The sequence below is a fragment of the Rattus norvegicus genome, chromosome 6, assembly GCF_021556685.1.
Source record: "Rattus norvegicus strain SHRSP/BbbUtx chromosome 6, alternate assembly SHRSP_T2T, whole genome shotgun sequence".
NCBI lineage: Eukaryota > Metazoa > Chordata > Mammalia > Rodentia > Muridae > Rattus > Rattus norvegicus.
Genome location: NC_141539.1, coordinates 98,779,232 through 98,802,015, shown reverse-complemented (window position 1 = coordinate 98,802,015; position 22,784 = coordinate 98,779,232). Strand labels below are relative to the sequence as shown.

Genomic DNA, 22,784 nt, shown 5'->3' with positions numbered 1-22,784 from the left:
AGGGGCCTAGGAGACTTGGTTCTATCCCAAATGTCTCACTACAGAGGGAGAGCAGGGGAGAGAGGTGAGTGTCTCAAAACCACCCTGCATCTCCCTAAGGAAAGTGGAGTTGACATAGAGGATGCTGAAGGAATCAGAGGCCTACCTCGTTCTAAGACTGGGAAACTCCCAGGCCACCACTGAAGTCTACAGGGAGGGCAGCTCCATAGTGAGGTATAGTGGATGTTTGTTAAAGCATGTTCTGAGAGAATGCCTGCAGAGCAGGAAGGGTACATGGAGTAGGCTGAATACATAATATGTATGTGGAAGTGTGAGTGTGGAGCTGTTCTACACGGCGGAGTCTGAACTCCCCTGGATAGTGATGAGTCCTGAGACCACAGGATCCAAGTCTACGTTGAAACTTAAGAATTATTCATCCTCTTTCAAAATGCCTGATCTCTTAGGAAGAGAACTAGTTACATAAACTGAGCAATTAGACAATAACATCTTCTCCCAGGAGTCAGAAAACACTGTGTGTTCTGGTCAATAGTTGGAGTTGGCTGTGGGGCCAACAGAATGACCTTCTCCTTTCATTTCATTTCAGACCTTAAACAAAAGGCAGACAGACTTGGCAGCTTTTGCTGCCAGGCTAGAAAGGAAGGAAATGTAGCCACAAGACTCCCCTATCAATATTCCAGGGAGCCACTCCAAAACGGGAGGAAGGCGTTTCATGCCTCTAAAGAGAGGTCTAGGGAAGGAAGACAGAGAGAGAACGCAGGATTCAAAACAGATGCTGGCTCCCTGCCACGATGGCCAACTTCATTGTCGACACATAGTCTGAAGGCCACCCAGAGCTGACAAAACGTGCCCCGTGCATGTACACCACAGGCGAGTCTGACCCAGTTGGGAAGTTTGGCTACCATCTTTGACCTTTCACTTCCTTTCATGTTGGTGAAGCTGGAGGACACACAACTTGGAATGACCTGTGCCCAAACCACTCTCCATCTCAGAGCTGTGGTCCCAGAGGAACAGGCTGCATGAGTGAGTCTGCAGACAAGGAGGTGGGAGAGAGGACAGACACTAAGGTCACCCGGTGTTGATGTCGGTTTTGTACAGGACAAGGCAGAGGCAGATGTTCGCCTGAGATGAAGTTGATGATAATTCACAGAGAAGGATGAGAAGCAGCAGGATGGGAAGGGCACAGAATGGACTCTCAAAATGTCTCCTGGGAAGGTGGCTGCAACCTTTAAAGAGTAAGCTCTCCACTGTAGGTGCTGCTAGAGAATACTGGGTGAGCCAGAAGGGAGACACTCTGGCTTGCTCACACCGGACCTGCCTGGGTTTTACTGGCAAGGCTGGGACTAGTAATCCACAGACATATGGCAAAGGAGAACCCTCCCAGGTGTCCATACTCATTTAGGAAAGGGCAGCTGCAGGAGGGGACAGCATGGAGAAAAGACAGTAGAGTTGCTGCCTTGCTCTTGCTTAGTGAGTGGCAGACATTTTTATACAGGCGTAATAGTGTTTTATTACACCTAGCAGTAAGTTAAATGCTTTAAGTTTGTAATCCCATAACCCCTAGAACACTCAGAGTTATTGTCCCTACCTTAGGGATTGTTGTAGAGAGAATATCTCATATACTGTATGGTTGCATCGCTTGTCAATTAAAACAAACAAACAAACCTGTGCCCTGTAGGAAAGCGTAGAAGAGAAGGTGGGACATCCGGTAGGCAGAAGGATTCTGGGATAGAGTCAGACATGGGAGGAGTCACCAGGGAACATGGACAAGGACAGAAGCAGGGGAGCTGAGTGGAGTTAACCAGCCATGTGGCAGAACTTAGAATAGAATAACAGGATGATTAATTTATGAGCCAGTCGAGGAATAGCTTATGGCCAAGGTATTTGTGAACACAATTTGAGTCTCAAAGTCATTATTTTGGGAGCTTGGGGATGGGAGGGAAAACTCTCATTTTTACAACTGTAAAACTGAGGTCAAGGCCCATTTGTAACCTGGCCAAGGCCATATGGTTTGGAAGTGGTAGAGCTGGGATTCGTACCTAGGCACACGTGACACCAGAAACCTTTGCTCCGGATCACTGTCTCACCTCCTCTGGAGGTGACCGCATGTCTCCCTTGGATTCTGGATTGGAGAGGAGTGTGGGCATCAGTAGGGATTATCGCCTAGCCTTTGAGCTTTACTTGAATGAGAACTGACAATGCTTGGTATACATCCTCTCCAGGTCCATATGACCCTCTCACTGCCACCAATGAAGTGGCCGAGATGTGTACCATGAACACATGGAGTGAGAGAAGAAAGCAAAGCCATTGCTTTCCTATGACCCTGAAGCATCTCTAGTCTGACCACTTGACTTTATTACAAGCCATAGAGGGCTGACGTGATAGAAACAGCAAAAGGCCATGCTATGGTTTTCACATGCTGAAGGCTGTTGCCCAGAGTCAGGCATCTTAGATGGGAGAAGTAAGTTCAGGGGGTGGAGGAGGGAAGACACCATTAGGGAAGGCAAAATAAGTTTTTAAAGACAGATTCCCCGCTTCCTCTTTTCTTCCTCTCCTTCCCTTCCTTCCTTGCCATTAGTGTTTCTGCTGGGAACAGAACAACTGTCATTGGAAATGTCTGAAACAGAATAATGTGCTGTCTCGTGTGTGTGTGTGTGTGTGTGTGTGTGTGTGTGTGTGTGTGTGTGTGTGTGTGTGTAGTACTGGATGGGAAGCAAGGCTTGTATCCTATGGTTGGTGTCAACATTCGAGTCTATAATCTTCACCTTTCTCTCTTTTCTTCTTACATTTGTCATTGGCATTCTGGAAGAAAGAAGCTCGCACTGTGAACATGACCATCCTCAGCTGTAAATGCTACTTTCTCTTTGGGTGGGGCCTTTATTTTATCGAGAGAGAGAGAGAGAGAGAGAGAGAGAGAGAGAGAGAGAGAGAGAGAGAGAGAGAGAGAGAGAGAGAGAGAGAGAGAGAGGGGAGGGAAGGAGGGGAGGGGAGGGGAGGGGAGGGGAGGGGGGAAAAGAAAGAATTCTGATACAGTAAAAATCCCCAACCTTTCGGCTGAAGGAGTGGGCACCCCGGGGAACGGGGAACGCCTCACCTGGCAGGTTACAACTGATTGGCCTACCAGGATTTTCTGTGAACTCTCCCCAGAGGCACAGTGCACACTGTTTCATTTTTCTGTTATCAAAATCCAGTACAATCAGTGCCCTGTGTTCTTCCTGTCCCCACAATAGGGCAGGAACTGTGCTCGATCTGCAGCAGAATGTTGGCTGTGCCTCCTCCAGTCTTCGATCACAAACCCAGCAGCCTCTGCGTGCACACTTACTGGTCCCTCCTCTGTGCTGGCAGCGCTTGTGTTTCATAAAATCCAGGTCACCTAAGGAACTTCACTCAGGCCATGTGTTGGGCGGAACAAATAGAGGTCAGAGGTGTCTCAGATGGACCCCTGGGTCATGGCTTTGTATTTATGTCTATTATCTGTGTTGGCCAGTGCTCCTGGAACCAAGCTCAAGCAAGCTAGAGCAAGGCTATACTTCTCTCGGGTAACTTTATTAGTAGAATTTTTCATACAATATATTCGATCATATTCTTCCCCTCCCCTAACTCTTAACAGCTCACCCCCGTCCCCATCTCCCTACCCACTCAACTTCAGATTCTGTATCTTTCAAGTGTACAAGAAAAAGGAAGCTCCCTGATGCTCTGTACCAAGCCACACAAATGTCTCTGTTTGGGTGCCATCCTTAAGAGTTGCTACTGTAAAGAAGACAGTGTTTGAGGAGGATTTTCTATCAGTACTATCCTTGGTTTTTGTATGATATATATAACTGCAAAAGAAGTAGATCTTTGGTAGCTGGCAAGGAATGTGCACAGGAGGAGAATTCTGCTTCCGTTCAGGATTTTCCCGACTCAGAAAGTGCTTCTGGTGCACAGAGGCCGGCTCACAGAAGTCACATAGCGATTGCACTCTCATGTCCCGGAACCTTTGATTAGCTTTATTTTCCTAGTCGGGAAGCTGGAGGTGGGGATTAAAGAGACCTGTGGTATGAAAGCCCATCATCAGTAAGCCCATCTGAAAACAAAGGAGACAGGAATTCCTCACACAACTTCCTGCAAATAAAATCCAAGAGGCCCTGATCTCAGGAAATGAACATTCTATAAAGTATAAGGAAGATGAAAAAATAAGCTTTAATAAAAATAAAGGCTAAAAACTCATCAAATACCAAGTCTCTGGGAAGATGTGTTCTTTTCTGTTGCCTCAAATGTGATACTTGATGTGAGTCAATGGGTCGCTTCTAGAAGGATCCCACCAGCAGCTTCCCTGAAAGACTGAAGGCATATCATTTCCTCATTTAGGAACTCCAGTCCTGAAGGATTTGTCTGGCTTCATGCTAATCACCTTTCTTTTTGGACAGCCATTTTTGGGACATTTCCCGTAACAGTATTTGACTGGAGTCCCTGTAAGCCTTCAGCTCCACCCTTCCCTTCTTTTCCTCTCCTGGCTGATCCCCTTTTAGCCACCACCTGAGCTGTCCAACCCCCATCAAGAGAGGCGTGGGAAAGGGAGAAGGTAACTGTCCCTGCTCCCCAGACAGCTTCCTGTCCGCAGAAAGGGCCTCATTCATGGCTGGGGAGGGTACCAGAATTCACTGTGGTTCTGCTCTTTGTAGCAGAGGCCAGCAGTGATTCTGCACACAATGCACGGGTGGTGAAATCTGATCATTTCAGTGACAGATAAACCCACATGTGTACATACGCTGTAATTTCTGTAAAGCTGGGAACAAAAGTACTTTATAAGCTCCTGCCGATGCCAAGACTATAATGCCTCCAGAACTGGCAAGAGGTGACACAGGAGAAGCTAAGTCCTTTCAGCACTTAGCTAACACCTGTGTGAGCTCAGTGGCAAGATGCTGACCTCATCTGAGTTGGTTAGCCAGGGGATCCCTCACAGGTGCTGACTCGGTACCTCTGGGCTGGGCATCCTCCCTTCTAAGTTCTGGGGCTCCCTGAGGACATCCTCAAGCCTCCTTTCTGTAGGGAAATAAGCAAAACTCAGGCGAACTCACGCGCTTTTTGTATATATCATAATTGTTAGCATTTTGGCACAAATCAGAGCGAGTGTAGGGAACTTGCTAATGTGCTGACCATGATATTTATTTCAAAAGCAAGGACGACATTCTGGAAAGCCTCTGCTTATTTATTTATTTTTATAAAAATGAGTATTGTCGAACATCTCCTGTTAACTTTGGTAGCTACTGAGTTTTAATAATCTATTTGTTAAGGAAGGGGGTGGAACGAGAGGTGTTTGGAGCATGCATGTGTATTTAACAGACATGTTTTAAATTTATTACATTTACTTAATTGTGTCTGTGTCTACCATGGTGGCATGGGTAGAGGTCAGAGGACAACTTATGAGACTTCGTTCTCTTTTTCCACTGTGTAGGTCCTGGAGTGCTGAATTCAGGTCATCAGGCTTGGAGGTCTCTACTGGTTAGGCTACCTCACAAGCCCCTGTGGATACAGTTTAAACAAAATGAAATGAAATGAGAAGGGCAAGAGAGGGACTTGTGTTCCCATCAAGTATTTTTAGTGCAGGAATCAGTGGTCATCTTTTTTCTTCTCAAGTAGATTTTCTGGCTATAATTTGTGTCTTCTATTTTTCCAGTCATGGACGCTGTGTTTCCCAAGAGATGTTTCTATAGGAAGGCCACTGTCCTAGTCCCTTATCCAATTAAACTTTTAGATGACATACATGAGGGTTTCAGGTTTGGAGGGAGCAGAAGAGGTAACAATGAGAAGAAAAGTACAGAAATTGGCATTGGGTTCCAAGCCAGAAGAGGCTGAGTCCATTCACTCTCAAAGGACAAAGAGCAAGGACTGTCCCTTCTCCACCCCAAAGTCATGAGAGTCACTGACTCTAACCGAAACACTGGCTGGGGTCTTTAACTATTCTCTGGTAGTTACACAAACGAGATGTGAAGTTTCCACAGACAGTGGATAATACTAATAATACCTTCCATTTTTAGAAGAGGGGATTCAAATAGCCTTTTACTTTTGAAGTAAAACATGGCAAGCAAAAATATTTACTGGACACTAATTCCAGGAACAACCCTCTAAAAGGAAGGAAGGAAGGAAGGAAGGAAGGAAGGAAGGAAGGAAGGAAGGAAAGAAGGAAGGAAGGAAGGAAGGAAAGAAGGAAGGAAAGAAAGAAGGAAGGAAGGAAAGAAGGAAGGAAGGAAGGAAAGAAGGAAGGAAGGAAGGAAAGAAAGAAGGAAGGAAGGAAGGAAAGAAAGAAGGAAGGAAGGAAGGAAAGAAAGAAGGAAGGAAGGAAAGAAGGAAGGAAGGAAGGAAGGAAGGAAAGAAAGAAGGAAGGAAGGAAAGAAAGAAGGAAGGAAGGAAGGAAGGAAAGAAAGAAGGAAGGAAGGGAGGAAGGAAGGAAGGAAAGAAAGAAGGAAGGAAGGGAGGAAGGAAGGAAGGAAGGGAAGAAAGAAGGAAGGAAGGGAAGAAAGAAGGAAGGAAGGAAAGAAAGAAGGAAGGAAGGAAGGAAGGAAAGAAAGAAGGAAGGAAGGGAGGAAGGAAGGAAGGAAAGAAAGAAGGAAGGGAAGAAAGAAGGAAGGAAAGAAAGAAGGAAGGAAGGAAAGAAGGAAGGAAGGAAGGAAAGAAAGAAGGAAGGAAGGAAGGAAGGAAAGAAGGAAGGAAGGAAGGAAAGAAAGAAGGAAGGGAGGGAGGGAGGGAGGAAGGAAGGAAGGAAGGAAGGAAGGAAAGAAAGAAGGAAGGAAGGAAAGAAGGAAGGAAGGAAGGAAGGAAGGAAGGGAGAGAGAAAGAGAAAAGAAAGATCATAAGGGAACCTCAGTAAGCCATAAGAAGATTGAGCCTCAGTGGGAAGGGAGATGTTCTGAAGAGACTCGTGTGTCTCCCAATCTGACCATCAGACTATAGAAACACTCCCAAAGAAATGGGACTTACCCCAACAATGTCATGCTGGGGGAAGGAAAGGGCACCAGCCAGATCAGGGAACTTGCCTCCCAGAAGGAGATGGCATATGGCTGTAACATTAGAGAATGAAGCCTGAGCAGTGGTGGGTCGGTGGTCAGCAGGGCCATGCTCCTTTCTCTCACACAGACACTCACAGAGCTTGCAGAAGACTTCCACTCACGTGTTCTATGACAGGAACCTTCAGATGCATAATTAGAAGGGGACAGTGGAATTACCTTGATTGGCCCAGCACTCAGACTTGACTGATGTGTGCCTGGCCTTGCTTCTGCTCTTTTCTCTCCTATCCTGATTGTTTTGAAAGGGATCTTTTTGTGTGCAGATGTTCTGCTGGTTGGTCCACTCTTTAGCACGACCACAGCCTGAGTCATCTTTTAAACATAAGACACAATGTGGTCACGCATGTTTGTCTGAAATGCTTCAGACTCGGCTTGGCATTTCACATTCCAAACACCTTTCTGAGCTCACCATGTCCCCTGGGCCTTTGATGCATTTTTGTTGTTGTTGTTGTTGTTGTTGTAAAATTTAAATGTTTCTCTTTTTTTCCATCTTTATTAACTTGAGTATTTCTTATTTACATTTCCATTGTTATCTCCCTTCCCAGTTTCTGGGCCAACATCCCCCCCTAACCCCTCCCCCTCCCCTTCTTTATGGGTGTTCCCCTCCCCATCCTCCCGCCATTACCGCCCTCCCCCCAACAATCACGTTCACTGGGGGTTCAGTCTTGGCAGGACCAAGGGCTTCCCCTTCCACTGGTGCTCTTACTAGGCTATTCATTGCTATCTATGCAGTTGGAGCCCAGGGTCAGTCCATGTATAGTCTTTGGGTAGTGGCTTAGTCCCTGGAAGCTCTCGTTGGTTGGCATTGTTGTTCCTCTGATGCATTTTTAAGCCTATCTTTTGCATCCTTCGGTGTCTTGCCCTTGGTTTAAGATATCCCAACCACCTGCCATTTAGTTACTCAAAACGAGCTTCTTTTTCTCGGGACCTTTAACATACTCTAAGCCCCACTCATGTCTCTTTAGCTTTAAAGTCTCCTCAAGATGATGTCCTCCAGATGAGGGTAGCTCTGTTGGCTTTGCCTTCACAGCCCTGGGCATGCTTTGTTATTAAGTTCGAAATATTCCATTATTGTGTAATTGCTTCTTCCAAATATCTTTTTCCTTTCCACCCCAACTAGCCTGTAAATTCCATAAGGTAGAGAACACAAGAAGAGTAAGTAGCACCTCGCTCAGATGCCAAACATACACGCCTGTACAAATACAGGCAGCACACACACAAGCATACACACACATGGGCAAGCACACACATAATTCACACACTTCTACTTGGCATATATATTACAAAGCCTATTTGGCTCTTTGAACCTTACCCATGTGTCTTTGGTTAGACTCAATGGTATTAGACAAAAATATAATACTTCCAGAATGAAAAAAAAATCACCTAGCATAGCCTCATGTGTAACTAAGTACTTAATATCATACTGACGTTTCTAGGCTTCTCAGGAATGAGATGAGGGTAATGACACGTTAAGTGCATTGTGGAATTACTACGCATAATTTAACAATGCTAATAATTTGCTTTCTGTTGGACTGACACTTTGAAAACACTTCCACGCATGTTGCCTCATTGAAATGAACACTGTAGCTGGTCATCGCTGGCGTTTCCCAGTTATGATGGGAAAATAGTCACAGAACAGGATTCAAGACCTTTAAGGCTCGACCATACTCACATGGTTCTAGCACGGACATCCTTGGTCAGCCTCACTATTTTTCCACAAACCAGGGATTTAGAGAAGCTTGCTGGTAAGGATCCTCATCCCTGAACTTCTGTGCTTTTATTCCCAGTAAGTACAGTGTTTTATGAAGAGCAGAGGAGACTGGTTACAGTTCTAACCTTAGCACTCATATCGTGCCTACTGCTTTAGGACCATGCAAGACACCATTGAATAGATCTGATCCTTTAGCATCAGGGGCTCTTGAAAGTCATCACCCACACACACCCCCATGAGGCCTAATCATGGGTTTCAAGGGTTCATCAATCAAGAGACCAGAACTTCATCCGGCGACTAAAAACTTGTTCTGCCTTAAAATGGTTCCATCTTAACTAACTGCGACACAGATTCACTCCTGCACATCAGGGCACTGGGTGAGGACTGGGTACTCCCATGTTGCCAGCACTTTCCAGGGGGCACCAGCTTTTAGGGGGATCACACAGTATACTGGTTATTTCAGTAGACATAGTGCAGTTGTTCATGTGTACACAGTCAGAAGCCATCCTTTCCCAGCTTCCTTACTGTATCATCCTCATGCCGGGTCCCATCCCACCCCCCATCCCTCCTTAGTTCTTTTTTTTTTCTTTTTCTTTTTCTTTTTTTTTCCAGAGCTGGGGACCGAACCCAGGGCCTTGAGCTTGCTAGGCAAGTGCACTACCGCTGAACTAAATCCCCAACCCCCCCTCCTTAGTTCTTTACTTCTCTCCAGCTCAACACCTATCCTGCTTAGAGTTTATACCAAGAATCTCTAACCAACTATGCTGAGGTCCAGAGTCACATGATCAACTGACATGTACAGCCTAGTTTCCAAATGTCTCCTGGACCCATCAAAGTCTGCACAGCATCACCCCAGTATCCTGTTGCTCTATATTCTGCGTATGCTGCTCCAATGGCACAGAACTAGTAACTACCATTCTTAGAACATTCTCTCTGCTTCCTGCCTGAGGCTTCCCACACAGTTTCCTCTACCTGCACATTCTTTTCACTGTCCACTCAAGTGAACCCCGTTTGTCCCTCCATCTTGTTCCTATGTCACCACCCCTTCTTGCCTCGAGAGAGGGAATGCCAAGATGATTCCCCTTGATAATGAATGTGGGAAGTGTTTTCTGACCTGTTCCCAACTCCTCCTTGATGGTGGGCGTCAGGAGGAGGCCAGGTCTTGCCACCCTCACATTCTTAGCACCTCACACTAGGCATGCCAAAGGCTAACCTGACAAGCATTGCTGAACTGAACCAAACACGGATTTTGATTGCCTAACAGAAAGGCTTCTCCTTTTGGGATATCAAATACTCTCCTCGGTAGACTGATTCCCATGTCTGGTGTTGCGGCAGTGTTCAGATGCACTATCTAAGAAACGCTCTAACTGATTATTACCATCTGTGCTAGGTCTTACAGAGTTCGTGCTTATGTGAGTACCAACTACACAGCACCCTGGCATGTCTTCCAAGGCTTAAGTTTCTGGTACAGCATAAGACTGCCATTGGGAGGTAATTTGGTGCCAGAAACAAGGGGCTCTAAGGGTAGAAGATAGCCATTAATGGGAAATAGAAAAAGTGGGCATGAATAGATGTACTCTGGGTTGAAGTCTTAGGACAATGGAAATTAGAAAAATCTGGATTCTGAGGCTATATGTTTTTGCATTTCCCCTCATGTTTTGGTTTATGGCATTGTAGTCAAGACACTCAAACTGGTCCTCCTATTGCAGCAAAGTCACGGCCTTTGCAGAGTCTGGAATCATTTTGTGGACGCATTGGTCAAAAGAGTGGAGAACCTTTCCTGGGCACACATTCTGCTGAGCACGATCCAAGCATCCCCACAGGATCTTAGAAGGCAAATACCCCAAGGTCACGGGTGGGGAAACTGAGGCCCTGCAGTTATACTTCTTGCCCAAGGTTGCACAGCAGCTAAGGGAAGAGCCCAGATCTGCCCTCTGACAGACCTCTGCTGTTTTCTTCCTACTCCCCTTTTAATTTTTCAACAGGATCTCTCTATGAAGCCTAGAACTCATATAAATAAGCCTGGCCTGGGCCTTACAGTGATCCTCCTGCCTCTGCCTCCAGAATGCTAGGATTACAGGTATGGGCACCATGCCTTACTTTCCTGATTAGCATTTCCTAATCCTTCAGGGGTTTTCTTGATTACTTTCCCCACTTAAACACTTCAGCACTATCAGGAGGTATGGGCTTGTTGAAGGACAAGTGGCCTTGGTGGAAGAAGTGTGTCACTGTCAGGGTGGACTTTGAAACCCTCCTCCTTGCTGCCTGAGGAAGTCTGCTCCTGGCTTCCTTTGGATAAAGATATAGAACTCTTAGCTCCTCCAGGGCCATGCCTGCCTGGATGCCGCCATGTTCCTGCTTCGATGATAATGAATTGAATCTCCTAATTTGTCAGCCAGTTCCAATTAAATGTTGTTTTTATAAGAGTTGCTTTGGTCATGGTATCTGTTCACAGCAGTAACACCCTAACTAAGACACCCAAATCTCAATTTACATTTCTCACTTTCAGGCAGGAAGACTAAAATATACAAAATTGCTCCAGAAATTCTCCCGGTGAATTTTTTATAGTAATTTTTGTCTGGCAACATTCAAGTGTTTTTACAGTTACTTTGACGTCAGATTCTTTGAAGATGTGACTAGGAATTTGCTTGCTGTGTGCCTGGAAGTTTTCCTTCTAGTACTGAATTCAACCCTAGCAGGAACCCTATGGGCTCCATTCAATCAGCTCTGTTTTACACTTATGGGATCAGAGACTCACAAAGGGAAAGAGATTCCCCAAGGTCACCTCACCCAAAAGGAACGGCAGGGAAGTAGGCCTGCCACTGTCACCCTGGACCCCCTGTTCCTTCCTACAGAGATGGCACCCCAACGAGGGAATAGATTTGATCTAAGGTGCTGCCTACAGCCAAAGGAGTAGCTAGCTGGTGTTAGAGAGAAGCCAAAGAGGTGGGTGACTGGATAGATGTACAGTCCTTCTGCAGGCAGTGGATCTCCATGGAGAAGGGACACCCCAGTCTGCACTGAAGCTGGCCACATGATCCCTGGGGACTGTTTCCTGTCAGAAGGAGTCTGTGGAGGTGTCCCTGCATGACAAAGGCTGCTTACTGGAAACATCTGCTGTCTACTTCTATTGAGTTCTTCTTCTTAAGGAGAAACAGTCTCAATAATTCCATGGGACTCAGCCTCGCTCAGTGAGGGGTCTCCAGATGCTCCCTGGTCATGTGACTTTTGTCTCTTGCCTTTGGTGGTAGCATAGCAGTCTTTATAGCTTGAATTAGCAATTTGTTGCATTACAAATGCTGAGATATTTCTTTTGCTAAGTAATAAAAACGTCAAAGCAGAAGCAGTAATCGGACATGACACCTGCTCCATGAAAAGCCATTAGTCCGTCGATGGTGGCTGCCGTAGGTCACATGACACAGAATGCCTTGGGACTCACAAGGATTCTGGGTCACAGCGTTGGGAAAGTAACAATGCAGAGCAGGCTCAGCTCTGCAGTAAGGCAAAGCTGTATGACCACAGCCTGCTACCCAGACCATTCCCTCCCAGGAAGTGAAGAAACTTTACGGCAGTGCCAGGGTGGGGGATGCCTAGGAGCCCCCATCCGCACAGAGGAGAAAGGAAGGGGACGGTGGGAAGATTATGGGAGGGGATTACAGGGAGGGGGCGTTAAGCGGGATATAAAGTGAATACATAAAAATAAATTAAAACTTTTGTAAAAAAGAAAAGAAGCAGAAAATGAGTGACAAATCAGGTATTCAAATAACAAAAGAGAAAGAAAAAAAGGAAGGAAGAAAGGAAGGAAGGAAGAAAGGAAGGAAGTTAGGAAGTAAGGTAGGAAGGAAGGAAGTTAGGAAGTAAGGTAGGAAGGAAGGCTGGAAGGAAGGAAGGAACTTCATGGCACGAGTCACAGACATAAGCTCTTCTCCCTCCCATTTTACTTATAAAATTATAAAAGCCACATTCTTTCTCTCCTCACTCTAAATTTTCTAACTATTTAAATAAGTTGTTTTTATGAAAATTAAGCTAGCCTGGAGACATCTGGTAGAAACTCGAAGCACTTATTTTTACTTCTATGTGTAGCTAGTGTTTTCTCTGTTTTGGTGACTATTGGCTCCTGAGCTCCCAGAATCATGGTATGAGCTGTAACGCACATTGACAATATCTGCCTGAGAAGGGTTTCTATGAGGCTTCTACTATGGCGCACAAAACTCTCGGGGTAACCGTATCTTCAGGACCTGTGTGGAGGCCCGTGTGGAGGCCCGTGTGGAGGCCCCTGCATAGATATTTTCAAAACAGTAATGTTAATAACTCTGGAGAGTCTTGGTGGGGGAAGACTTTCCTATGGCAGCTAATGTCCACCAAACCTAATTTTATTGTTTCAAACCCACACAAACGGCATCTACATCACAAAAGAAAATGGCAGGCAGATGGGAGCAACCAGACCCAGGAGTCAGTGGACACCAGGTCTTCAGGGGGGGCGTAGAGGTACGTGCCATGCGTACCATAAGGGGCTACCTGAGCCTCTCAACCTGAGGTGGGAGCCTTCTCAGCCCAGCATCCCTGACCTGCCAATCACGCTGGTCTGGTTCTAAGAGCTCTGCTTATGGGAGCAGTGGTGACTTTTCTGATAGGGAAGGGGAGGACTAGAAGACTGGATTGAACTGAACAGCATAGGTCTGCTTTCTCCTTCTCTCGTCGTCGCTTCACGAACCAACTTCACTTCCTGCAGCTCATTGTGAATGTATGTCTGTGTCCTGCGCACGCAGTGTGGCATGTTCATGGCATGTGACATGGGTGACATGTTCAGCCCAGCATAAGCAGCAGTAAGCCGCATCGCCACACTGTTCATCATCCCTTCCTCAGTCATCTCTGTGTTCCAATCCTGCAGCCTGGGCAACTTCCATCCATTACTAAACTTTAAATACTAAGCTACAGCGTCGTTCTTCTGTCTTTAATTAAGCATTTGCATATAGGAGTGTAATTTCTTGCACAACTGTGTGATTGGTCAGTATCCTAAGGATGAGTGAAAAATTAATGGAGAAAATAAAGTCTTAGAACCTTAAGAAAAAAGCAAATGAAAGAATAGAAAGTTGAGGATTATACTCACATGATGAAATTTCACATACACCCCACAGATGTTACTCAACAGACAGTGGCGTGTCCTATTTTTACTAAAGCATATACTTTAATTTCATTTTTATATCTCCTCTGTATATAGTAGGTAACGATGTGAGTTTTGAACTCAACCAATGTGGTTACAGAACCATATAGACTGTTTATTTTCAATCTAAGGGCATCAAATCCATGTTCTTTCTTACTTCAAAGTAAGGCACGGAACATGGTAACTTGAATGCATTAACAACAAAAGACAACTTTCTCACAGTGACACCTTATCATGTTTTACTAAAAACCTGAGCTTGACATTTGGTCTTGCATAAAAAACAGACATTGTAGCCTAGAGGCCTAGGGAGGTTTTGAAGAGCCCTCTCTTTCAGCACTGAGAGGAGGTCTCCTCTATCTTGTTCCTTGGGCATTGTCAACAGAAAGAAAATTGATATCACAAGCGGTGACCGACTCTCGCTTGACCTGTATGTGGCCTGACTAAATAAAGTGGATATCTCATCTCACTTAGAGTCGGTCTATAAGTGCTGGGAACACTTGAAAACTCCCCTACTGCCAGTTGGTATTGAAGCTGTCCCAGAAATGACAATGGTGTAAGAAGAGAACAGCCTGGGAGAAATTCTTGATTCTTCAGACTGAAACACAAATTTTAGTTGACGGTGATGAAGACATTTAAAAATGACACAAGAGCTATGAGGTGAGCTTATCTGTAACAGGCTGGAGGAGGGTTGGGTCAAGTCAGACTTACAGATTTGAGGATCCCTGTGGCATCTTCATGGAGCCAGGTAGGGTAGACAACTTCATCATTCAGTATGGCCTCAAAAAGGTCATCTTCATTCTCAGCCTCGAAGGGCGCATGTCCGCACAGCATCTCATAAAGCAACACGCCCATGGCCCACCAGTCTACTGCAGGTCCATACAACATCTCCTGAAGGATCTGTACAAAGGGGGCTGTGTGAGAGGCATCTCGAGTATGGGCTTAACAAAGTGTTCTTCGTGACTAGGGACTAGGAGATAGCAAAACTAGAAAGCACACATCCCTCTTGGTGACATGCATGTTTCATTCATCTCTTCAGAGCATGTGCTTAGGTGCCTTCCCTGCCAAGTGGTCCAGCATTCATGATTCGATTAGGCCAATACCATGACACATACATACCAAAACAGGAATGGCTTGGAAATAACTAATGTGCAGGGGAAAGCACACTAGGTTCTCCCAGAGGGAAGAGATACAATTACTTTCTTTACATTTGCTACAGAGGTTAGAATTAAGTCATCAGGTAGATATTAAAGGAGAATGAGCCAGGAGTGAAGCAATCACACAATTTGTAATATCTCTTCAACTCTGATTTAGACAAATTCTCAGCATTTTCGGTCACCATTCATTCAATGAGCTGTATGTGAGCCCGGAAGTGTTAGTGTGGGTGCAGCCCATGGAGCTACCGCACATGATAACACTTGGTCGTATTTCCATTCAGGGCTAAGCAGAGCTCAGATTTAAAAGCCACACCTAGAAGGTACACTCACCTCTGGGGCAATGTAGTCAGGCGTGCCGCAGAAGGTGGCTGTGGTGACCCCATTACAAATGCCCTCCTTGCACATTCCGAAGTCGGCCAGTTTACAGTGGCCTTCGTGGTCCAGTAGTACGTTGTCCAGTTTCAAGTCTCTGAAAGAAACCAGGAACAGCATGTGATAGGCAGTCAGACCACGGTGGTCACGTGGGCTTTCTAAATATACTCTGCACAAACGTCTTTGGGCTATTGGGATTCAAACACAAAAAGTGTGCACCAACTCTCAGAACTTGCTTCAGGGACCTTGGAAGATGAGTCTCCATGAATGGGCTAACCAGAGAGAAAAAAGTGGTCCTTAGTACAAGGGAAAACGGACTTTTCTGGGCTTTCCAGGGACTTTGCACACCTACAAAATCCACCTACCAACCCTCCATTTTGCACCTTAGTACCCATTTCTGCCCATCAGAGTTCACTCAGCCATTCAGAGTTTGGATGACCACAGTCAAGTGTGGTGGCCGTCTGCAATGCCTGGACTCTGAAGGAAAAGGCAGAACAGTTCTCAATTTGAAGGCGGATTAGGTAATATCATGAATTCACTGTCAGCCTGAGCTAGCGTGAGAGCATGTATGTCTCAAAGGAAAAGTTCTCAGGGAGCTCACGCTGTAACAGGAGCACAGATAGGTGATCGAACTCAGCTCTATGCAGACAGGAATCCGGCTGTCTTGGTTCACTGTTATGCCTTGCATGGTCCTTAATAAACATATACAAGTGCGGAGGGAAGGAGGGAGGAAGGGAAAGAAGGAGGAGCATGGGAGAGAGGAAGAGAGGAAGGCACAGAGAGAGCATGTCAATGGCTCTACAGTATCAGGGACACAGCAGAATTAAACACTCAGTATTGAGAGAAACAAGTCAAAAAATGAATTCCTTCCAAGAGGAGAGAGGGAGGGAGGGAGGGAGGGAGGGAGGGAGGGAGGGAAAGTTTCATGGTGGAAGGGACTGAGCTGGAGTGTTCCCGGCTAAGAGGAGGATGTGAGGTTGTGGTGGCAGAGGGATGGAGCAGGCGCCCCATGGCAGGCAAGAAGATATGGACGTGCAAGTGTACTCAGACCATGACACGAGGTAGAGCCCGCACAGGAACATAGAGCCATGAAAAAAAAAAAAAAACCATCACAGGGCTGGAGAGAAAAGCCAGGTCTTTGAAGCTATGACAGCCTAGTGCCACACAAAGGGATTTTGATATTTAACCCCTATTTCAGAGGGAAGCAGTAGCCTAGTTAGAGCATACCAGATACCCTGCAGACTAGGGAAATCAGTGAGGGACACTGCAATGTCTGGGAGAGGCTGACACTTTAGTCAAGTGGTTGTGGTAGGGGAGCAGCCATTGGGGTTGGGTGGAGGAAGGGCAGAGTAAGCAGAGGCTTTGTGAAGTGTAATTAGCAAGGGCCGGCAGGTGAGGTAACCTGGGGAGACTGCAGGAAGACACCTCCCAGGTTCAGCCTTAGAACCAGCGGTTCAGGAAAATGAGACCGGAGTGTGAACAAGGTCTGTGTGAGTACACTCCAAGCCACTGAAGGTCTAGTACTGGGCATCTCAGACAAAGGCCCTTTCAACCCTTCTCCCAACATCTTAGAGAAGCTACTGGAAGGAAGTGGATTGTTTGGTAAAACAAAACACTTCGGTGTAGGCAGGCACACACATCTCATCTACAGATTGACAATGGTTGTCAGCAAACCAGAGGCAATAGTGTTCTAACACAACCTCTGATATAGGCTCTAGCATCCAACAGCCAATCACTAGCCACAGTCTGGACACTGTTACCAAGGAAGAATGCAATGAGCTAAGGATGGGAAGGAGTCCTGTCAATCATCACAGGCTCCACCCACCCAGGCACTGCAGAGAGCAGGTGGGAGATGTCTATGCTTCACTTGTTAAAGGAATGATGTGCTCAGAGACAAATCGGTAGGAAGAAGGTAGCATATTATGTAGGGATGCTGGGTGACCTGGAGATTCCCAACAGCTGGCGATAAGTAGCTAACTGCCAATTAGAGCAACTTCTCCAGCTTTGGGCTATTTGGTTGGGAGCCTAGGTGTCCCCCTTACTGTAGTGTCTTAAGTATATGGCACTGATGGCTGGTCAAAGTACTCATGGATCTGTTTGTGTTGGTCTGAGAAGGCCAAGTGGTCTTAAGGCCACTGGGCTGTGAGGACCAAGGGAAAGGCTGGGTTTCTGTCCAGCTCAGATCATGTTGTGGCTGGGGAGGGAGGGGATACAGAACTGCCATGGCCACCCCCTGTGAGTTGGCATAACCCAGCTGTTAGGTCTTACAACAGTGGTCACTGGATAATGCTCAGAAATGAAAATGAAGACCCATTTTCCAAGAACGCTTTGTGGACAGTGTAGCTGAACTTTCTTGGCACAGGGTTCTTGACAGTTGTCTCCAGGGCTAGGGACACGAGACCCAGGTGTGTTGAGTACCTTGTGCCCACATTAGCGAGGTGAGCTTCCTCTGTCTCTAAGCCAGGACTGCTCCTGTTGCATCTACCAATCTCCTTCTACAGAAGCCACTGTTTTCAGTGGGTTGTGATTATAAATGCCATCTCCTCCCTGGCCCCCAACCCTGAGACGTGAACATAAAAAACTGCATACTGGACTCACAGGAGCACTATGGGGCATGGGGAATGAGGCTGATGTAATTTTGTCACACGAGAAGGCTATGGTCCACTGTGGTTTCTGACAGAGAAGGTCTAGTGCCTGTCACCTGGCTCCTATGGGATTAATGACAAAATTCTAGGGAGGTGTTCACTAGCTGAGGAGAGATCTGAGAGAATGTTGGTACAGGAGTCGGCAGGACTACAGAAACTGGCCTGCAAGGTTGGCCTTATCCTTACCATGGCCCAGCCCAGCAGTGCAGCCCAGCAGTGCAGGCCTGTGTAGGCCTGAGCTCAGAACATGCTCACATTTCCAAACAAGGTTATTGGGTTTCTGAACTTTGCTGAAGCCGTTATGCCTGCTAAAGCCTCAGAAAGGATCTTGGGCAACAGCAACAAGTGCTGACAGAGCCCCGCAACGGTCTTTGCAGCCTCCCTGATGGCTCAAGAGGGCCAGTGACTAACACAGTAGGTAGGAGGCTTCCAGCTCATTACTCAGCACATGTCATGGGCAGCAGGATTGTTCAAGGAGAGAAAAGTGCTTCGTCATCAGTTTGCCAGCCCTCTCTGGCAGTGTCCTTTGCACAGCAAAGTCTTGGGACAGCTCTTGGGCGGCACACCTGAGCCGCACAGGGGATGTGACTCATTCTGGTCATATGATGCCTGAGGCCACAAAGGCAGGTTACACAGCTCGAACTTGACTTTTCGGTCTAATTTTAGGCCTTCTCAGAACCGTGTGAGTCCTGAAAGAGAGGCTGTAGTAGCTTTCGATATCAGATGCTAATAACGCAGAAACCTCACACTGGGACTCCAAGACCACTCAATTAAACACCTAATATAAAACCAGGCTATGCGCTCTGCCCTGAGCTCAAACACCTCACGTCTCCACTAGGGAGTCTGCGTTGGTACCCTAAAGCAGACACACTAATGTCAACTCTGCCTTTAGAATACTCAGTTCAGACTTCCATGGTAGAACCAGGGTACTGGCTTCTAGAAGGCCCTGTCATTCAGCCTCCTCTCCTTTAACAAGACCTGAACCTTATTCCTTTCCAGGTTTAGTTCAGTCCTGGCAGCAGCTGTCCAAGACAGAAACGGGTAGATTTCAGATGCTTGATGCTGGCTGCCCTGAACCATTCAGAGCCCAACTTAATTTTAGGAGAAGGAAAGATGTTCCACAAAACTCACTGAGACCCTTGTTCTGAAGTGAGCCAGCTACACGGCCGTGTATCACACACCTTGAGACAAAGTCCAGAGGAAAAATAAGAAGCCTGAAACAGAAGTTCAAACTCTTATTTTTGAATGAAACTGGAGAAAGGAAACTGATCTGGAAGGGGAACCTCAGGGCCAGGAGGGCCAAGCAAAGCCATTGTCTCTCTGCTGGCTCCCATCCAGAAGGAAGAGTTGAGCATAAGAAGGCGGACAAACAAACCCACCATGGCCAGCTTCCACACCGGGGAAGGGTAAACCATGAGGGGACTGAATGCAAAAATTATTATTCTGTTTCCTGATTTGTACTTGCAACTTGCAGAGGTCGGGTTTTTGGGGTTTTTTTTTTTTTTTTTGGCTCTGGAGCTTCCTCAAGCCAACATATAACACAACAGTCGAGCGTAACCCAGCTACACGATGAAGATTACAAGTTCACACAGGACAGAGGCTGAGATCCTAAGATACCAAACACAATACCAGCTCACCAATCATTAGCTCATTGAGCACTGGTATTTAATAGCTAAGGCCTTTGTCTGGCACGCAAAAGCAGAGAGGCAGAGTTATTTTATCCTCTCGGCCTGCCTGAAAGGTACATTGTTCTTGCTGGGTAAGCAGGGTTACTTAAAATGCCCACAGTAGTTTCAGAGAGAATTCCCAAGTGGTTGAGGACAAAGAAGATTCAGAAATCGGATTTATTTTGTTTCCACCCTGAGCTGTCCCCAGAGAAGTAAAACAGAATGGTGCTGAGTCCTGCTTCGTTCACTAAACTCAGTTGTTCCTCCAAAAGAAATAAAGGGAAAGAGGTGGGGATGGGCTCCTGAATAGGAATGGCTCTAGGAGGCTCGTCACGGGCAGTGTACGCTCACTATCTGCAACGTGTTGTTCCTGCTTATTGGAGAAATTGTCAAATAACAGTGAGAAGTACAACAGATAACATAAGCCCTCATTTACCAGCAGCTGCTCTTGGGGGCAGGCCCCTTCTTGTCCTGTCTACTCATCTTCCCGCTACCTGCTGACCCATCTCTTTTCATATTATTTTTGAAACAAATCCAGCACATGAACGAGACTCATCTGCACTCTGTTATCTGAATCTAAAAGATGATTTAATAAAATAAAACATTGAGGCCAGAGACCTCAAACAGAGACAGAGACAGACAACTTGGGCCTGAAAATGTGTTTCTGTAGATAATCAGAATAACAGTGTTGTCAGTAAGAACATAAATTAATGCTCATCAAATGTTATGTGCTTGATATTGTTAACTAATTTTATCCTCAGAACTACCTTTTGAAGCTGGATTGCTTCATGATACCTCATGATCCTCTAGCAAGCCAGGGTCAAGGAAAGGACTGGACCTCAGGGTCACTTCCTTTTATGCAATGGGGCTGCTGGTCTCCTCCTAGGTTTTGTTCCTCAAGAAGACTTCAATTAATGAATTTAAGAGCCTTCTGAGAGAACTGGTCAATATCCTGAGATAACAAAGAGGCTGTTTTATTTATACCAGTGAAAAATGTGCCATTAACATTCTGCAGACACACTTCTGCCTTTGGCTTGTGCACTGGGAAAGAGTTCGATGGGTTTCCAAGCTTGAGGACGCACAGCAGTATTTCCTTACTGTTCAATATTCAGAAGGCAATCTGGAACTTGGTTTCATCCTGCATTAGATAGGAGGGCCTGTCATGTGTCACCCAATATCAGAGGTTGGTTCCTTCAGCCACTCAACCAATCTCTGAGCACCGGCAGTAGTCAAGCAATACACAAGGGGCTCTGGAGACAAGACCAAGCAAAGAACACTACTCTCCTCACGTCTCAGATGGCCAGCAGCTAAGGTTCTGTGATGTGAGCTGAAAATCCAGGAGTGTGGAAGAGGAGGAGCGGGGCGGGCGGGGGACTCGGCTGAGCTGTGAAGGTTGTTAACCAAGTGAGGAGAGAGGCATGGCCGTGAGGGAAGTACTCAGGTACTTCATATAACCAAATGAAGACAAGTGTGCCTGGAGTCTTGGCAAGGGACTGGGCGAGAAGGAACCAAGAGATCCAGGAGCCAGATTTGAAGCTTTACCCAAGGGAGAAGAGCGACTACACAAAGCCTGACAGAACTCGGCAGGATGAGATTGGTGATGTTACAATCTCAAATTTGGATCGCAGTCTCAAACGTGAATTGGGGAAGGGTGGAGCAAACCTGAAGAGATCAGTAAGAAAGGGATGGGGTGTCAGAAGGAAAGAAAGTAATGATGGCGTGGGTTACGGTCAGGGTAGTGGGTACAGAGGGCTGAGTGAGCTGTGTTCAAAGAGAAGAAATGGACTTTGCACTGGAGAAATACAAGAGCTAAATGCAGAGAGATGGCATAAGGCTCTGACGCACAGAATTTGTTTTGGAAATGGTTATTATTGTATTTCAGACTCAAAAGTAGAAATGTTTAATGGCACCTGAATACACATGGCTAATAGCTGGAGGAAAGAGTTTGCCCCTATCTCCGAGCGAGCGCAGTGTGTGTGTGTGTGTGTGTGGGGGTAAGAGGACCTAAGAGAGGTACAAAAAGCACTCTCAATGGGATGCCTGCCCCTTTCACACTGAGATCACTGATAGTAGTGAGAGGTTCTGCCTCTGTGCAGCTGTTTAAAGTCCTGTTAATATGCCACCAGGCATGGTGGCACACATCTGTAATCCTCTCAAGGTGGCAGGAAGAATGTCTGGAATTTGAGGCTGGCCTCAAAAAACAATAGCAAAAGGTCAAAACAAAGTCAAAACACACAAAGTGGACAAACTAATCCGAAACATCAAGAAGATTTACAGATCTGCATTCAAAGTCACTCAGTCGGTGTCCAGCAAGGTTCTCAACCTCCCAGTATGCTTGTCCTGCTCAGAGTTACCACAAACCAACAGACTTGATTTTACAAAGACAATCGTCACTCCATCTTGTACAACAACAGTGCCTGGAAACAAGCTAATTTATTGTGCAGTATTAGTGGAATGGCTAAGTAATATTTTATTACATAATTTTGTGGAAATTAACAAAGCGCTACATGACTAAAAATGTAGAGAAATACTTGTAGTAGTATTTCAATGCCCTTTGAAAATATGTCCATGATTATGAAATATTTTATTCATGAAGAATCATGGGGGAAGGATGATAGCTTCATATTCCTGCAGTCTCGTCCTTCCCAGGCTTCCTTAGTGGGGTACCATGAAGTGGCCTGTTTTCCTCACCAGCAAACATCTGGGAGGGATTCACACAGCCCCGGGTCGGTCTCATGATCCATGATGGGGTAGCCTACTCTGTTCTACAGGGAAACCACAGTGGAACTGGTCTCTTCTCTCTAGACATTTCAACTGTTCACATTTTATTTATTTATTTATTTATTTCGCTTCTGGAAACTGTGGTGCTAAGGCCACCACTTCTACACTTGCAGAGTATTTAAAATGATGCTCTCTGACAGAAGTGATATGTTCGAGTACAAAAGTTTCAATGTGCATCTAGCAGCTGTTTATAGTTTTCCTGCTTATCCACCTTTTACTCATGTTAGAACCTGGGCTGTTTACCTTT

General features: G+C 46.0%; 1 protein-coding gene across 4 annotated transcripts in view; it reads right to left on the bottom strand.

The window, feature by feature from the left end:
• Positions 1–22,784, bottom strand: part of Prkch (protein kinase C, eta) — a 198,970-nt gene that overhangs the window by 8,764 nt on the left and 167,422 nt on the right. For all 4 annotated transcript variants that reach the window (NM_031085.2, XM_087554889.1, XM_087554886.1 and 1 more), the window contains 2 exon segments: positions 14,627–14,815; positions 15,403–15,541. In NM_031085.2, coding sequence (NP_112347.1) covers positions 14,627–14,815; positions 15,403–15,541 — 328 coding nt within the window.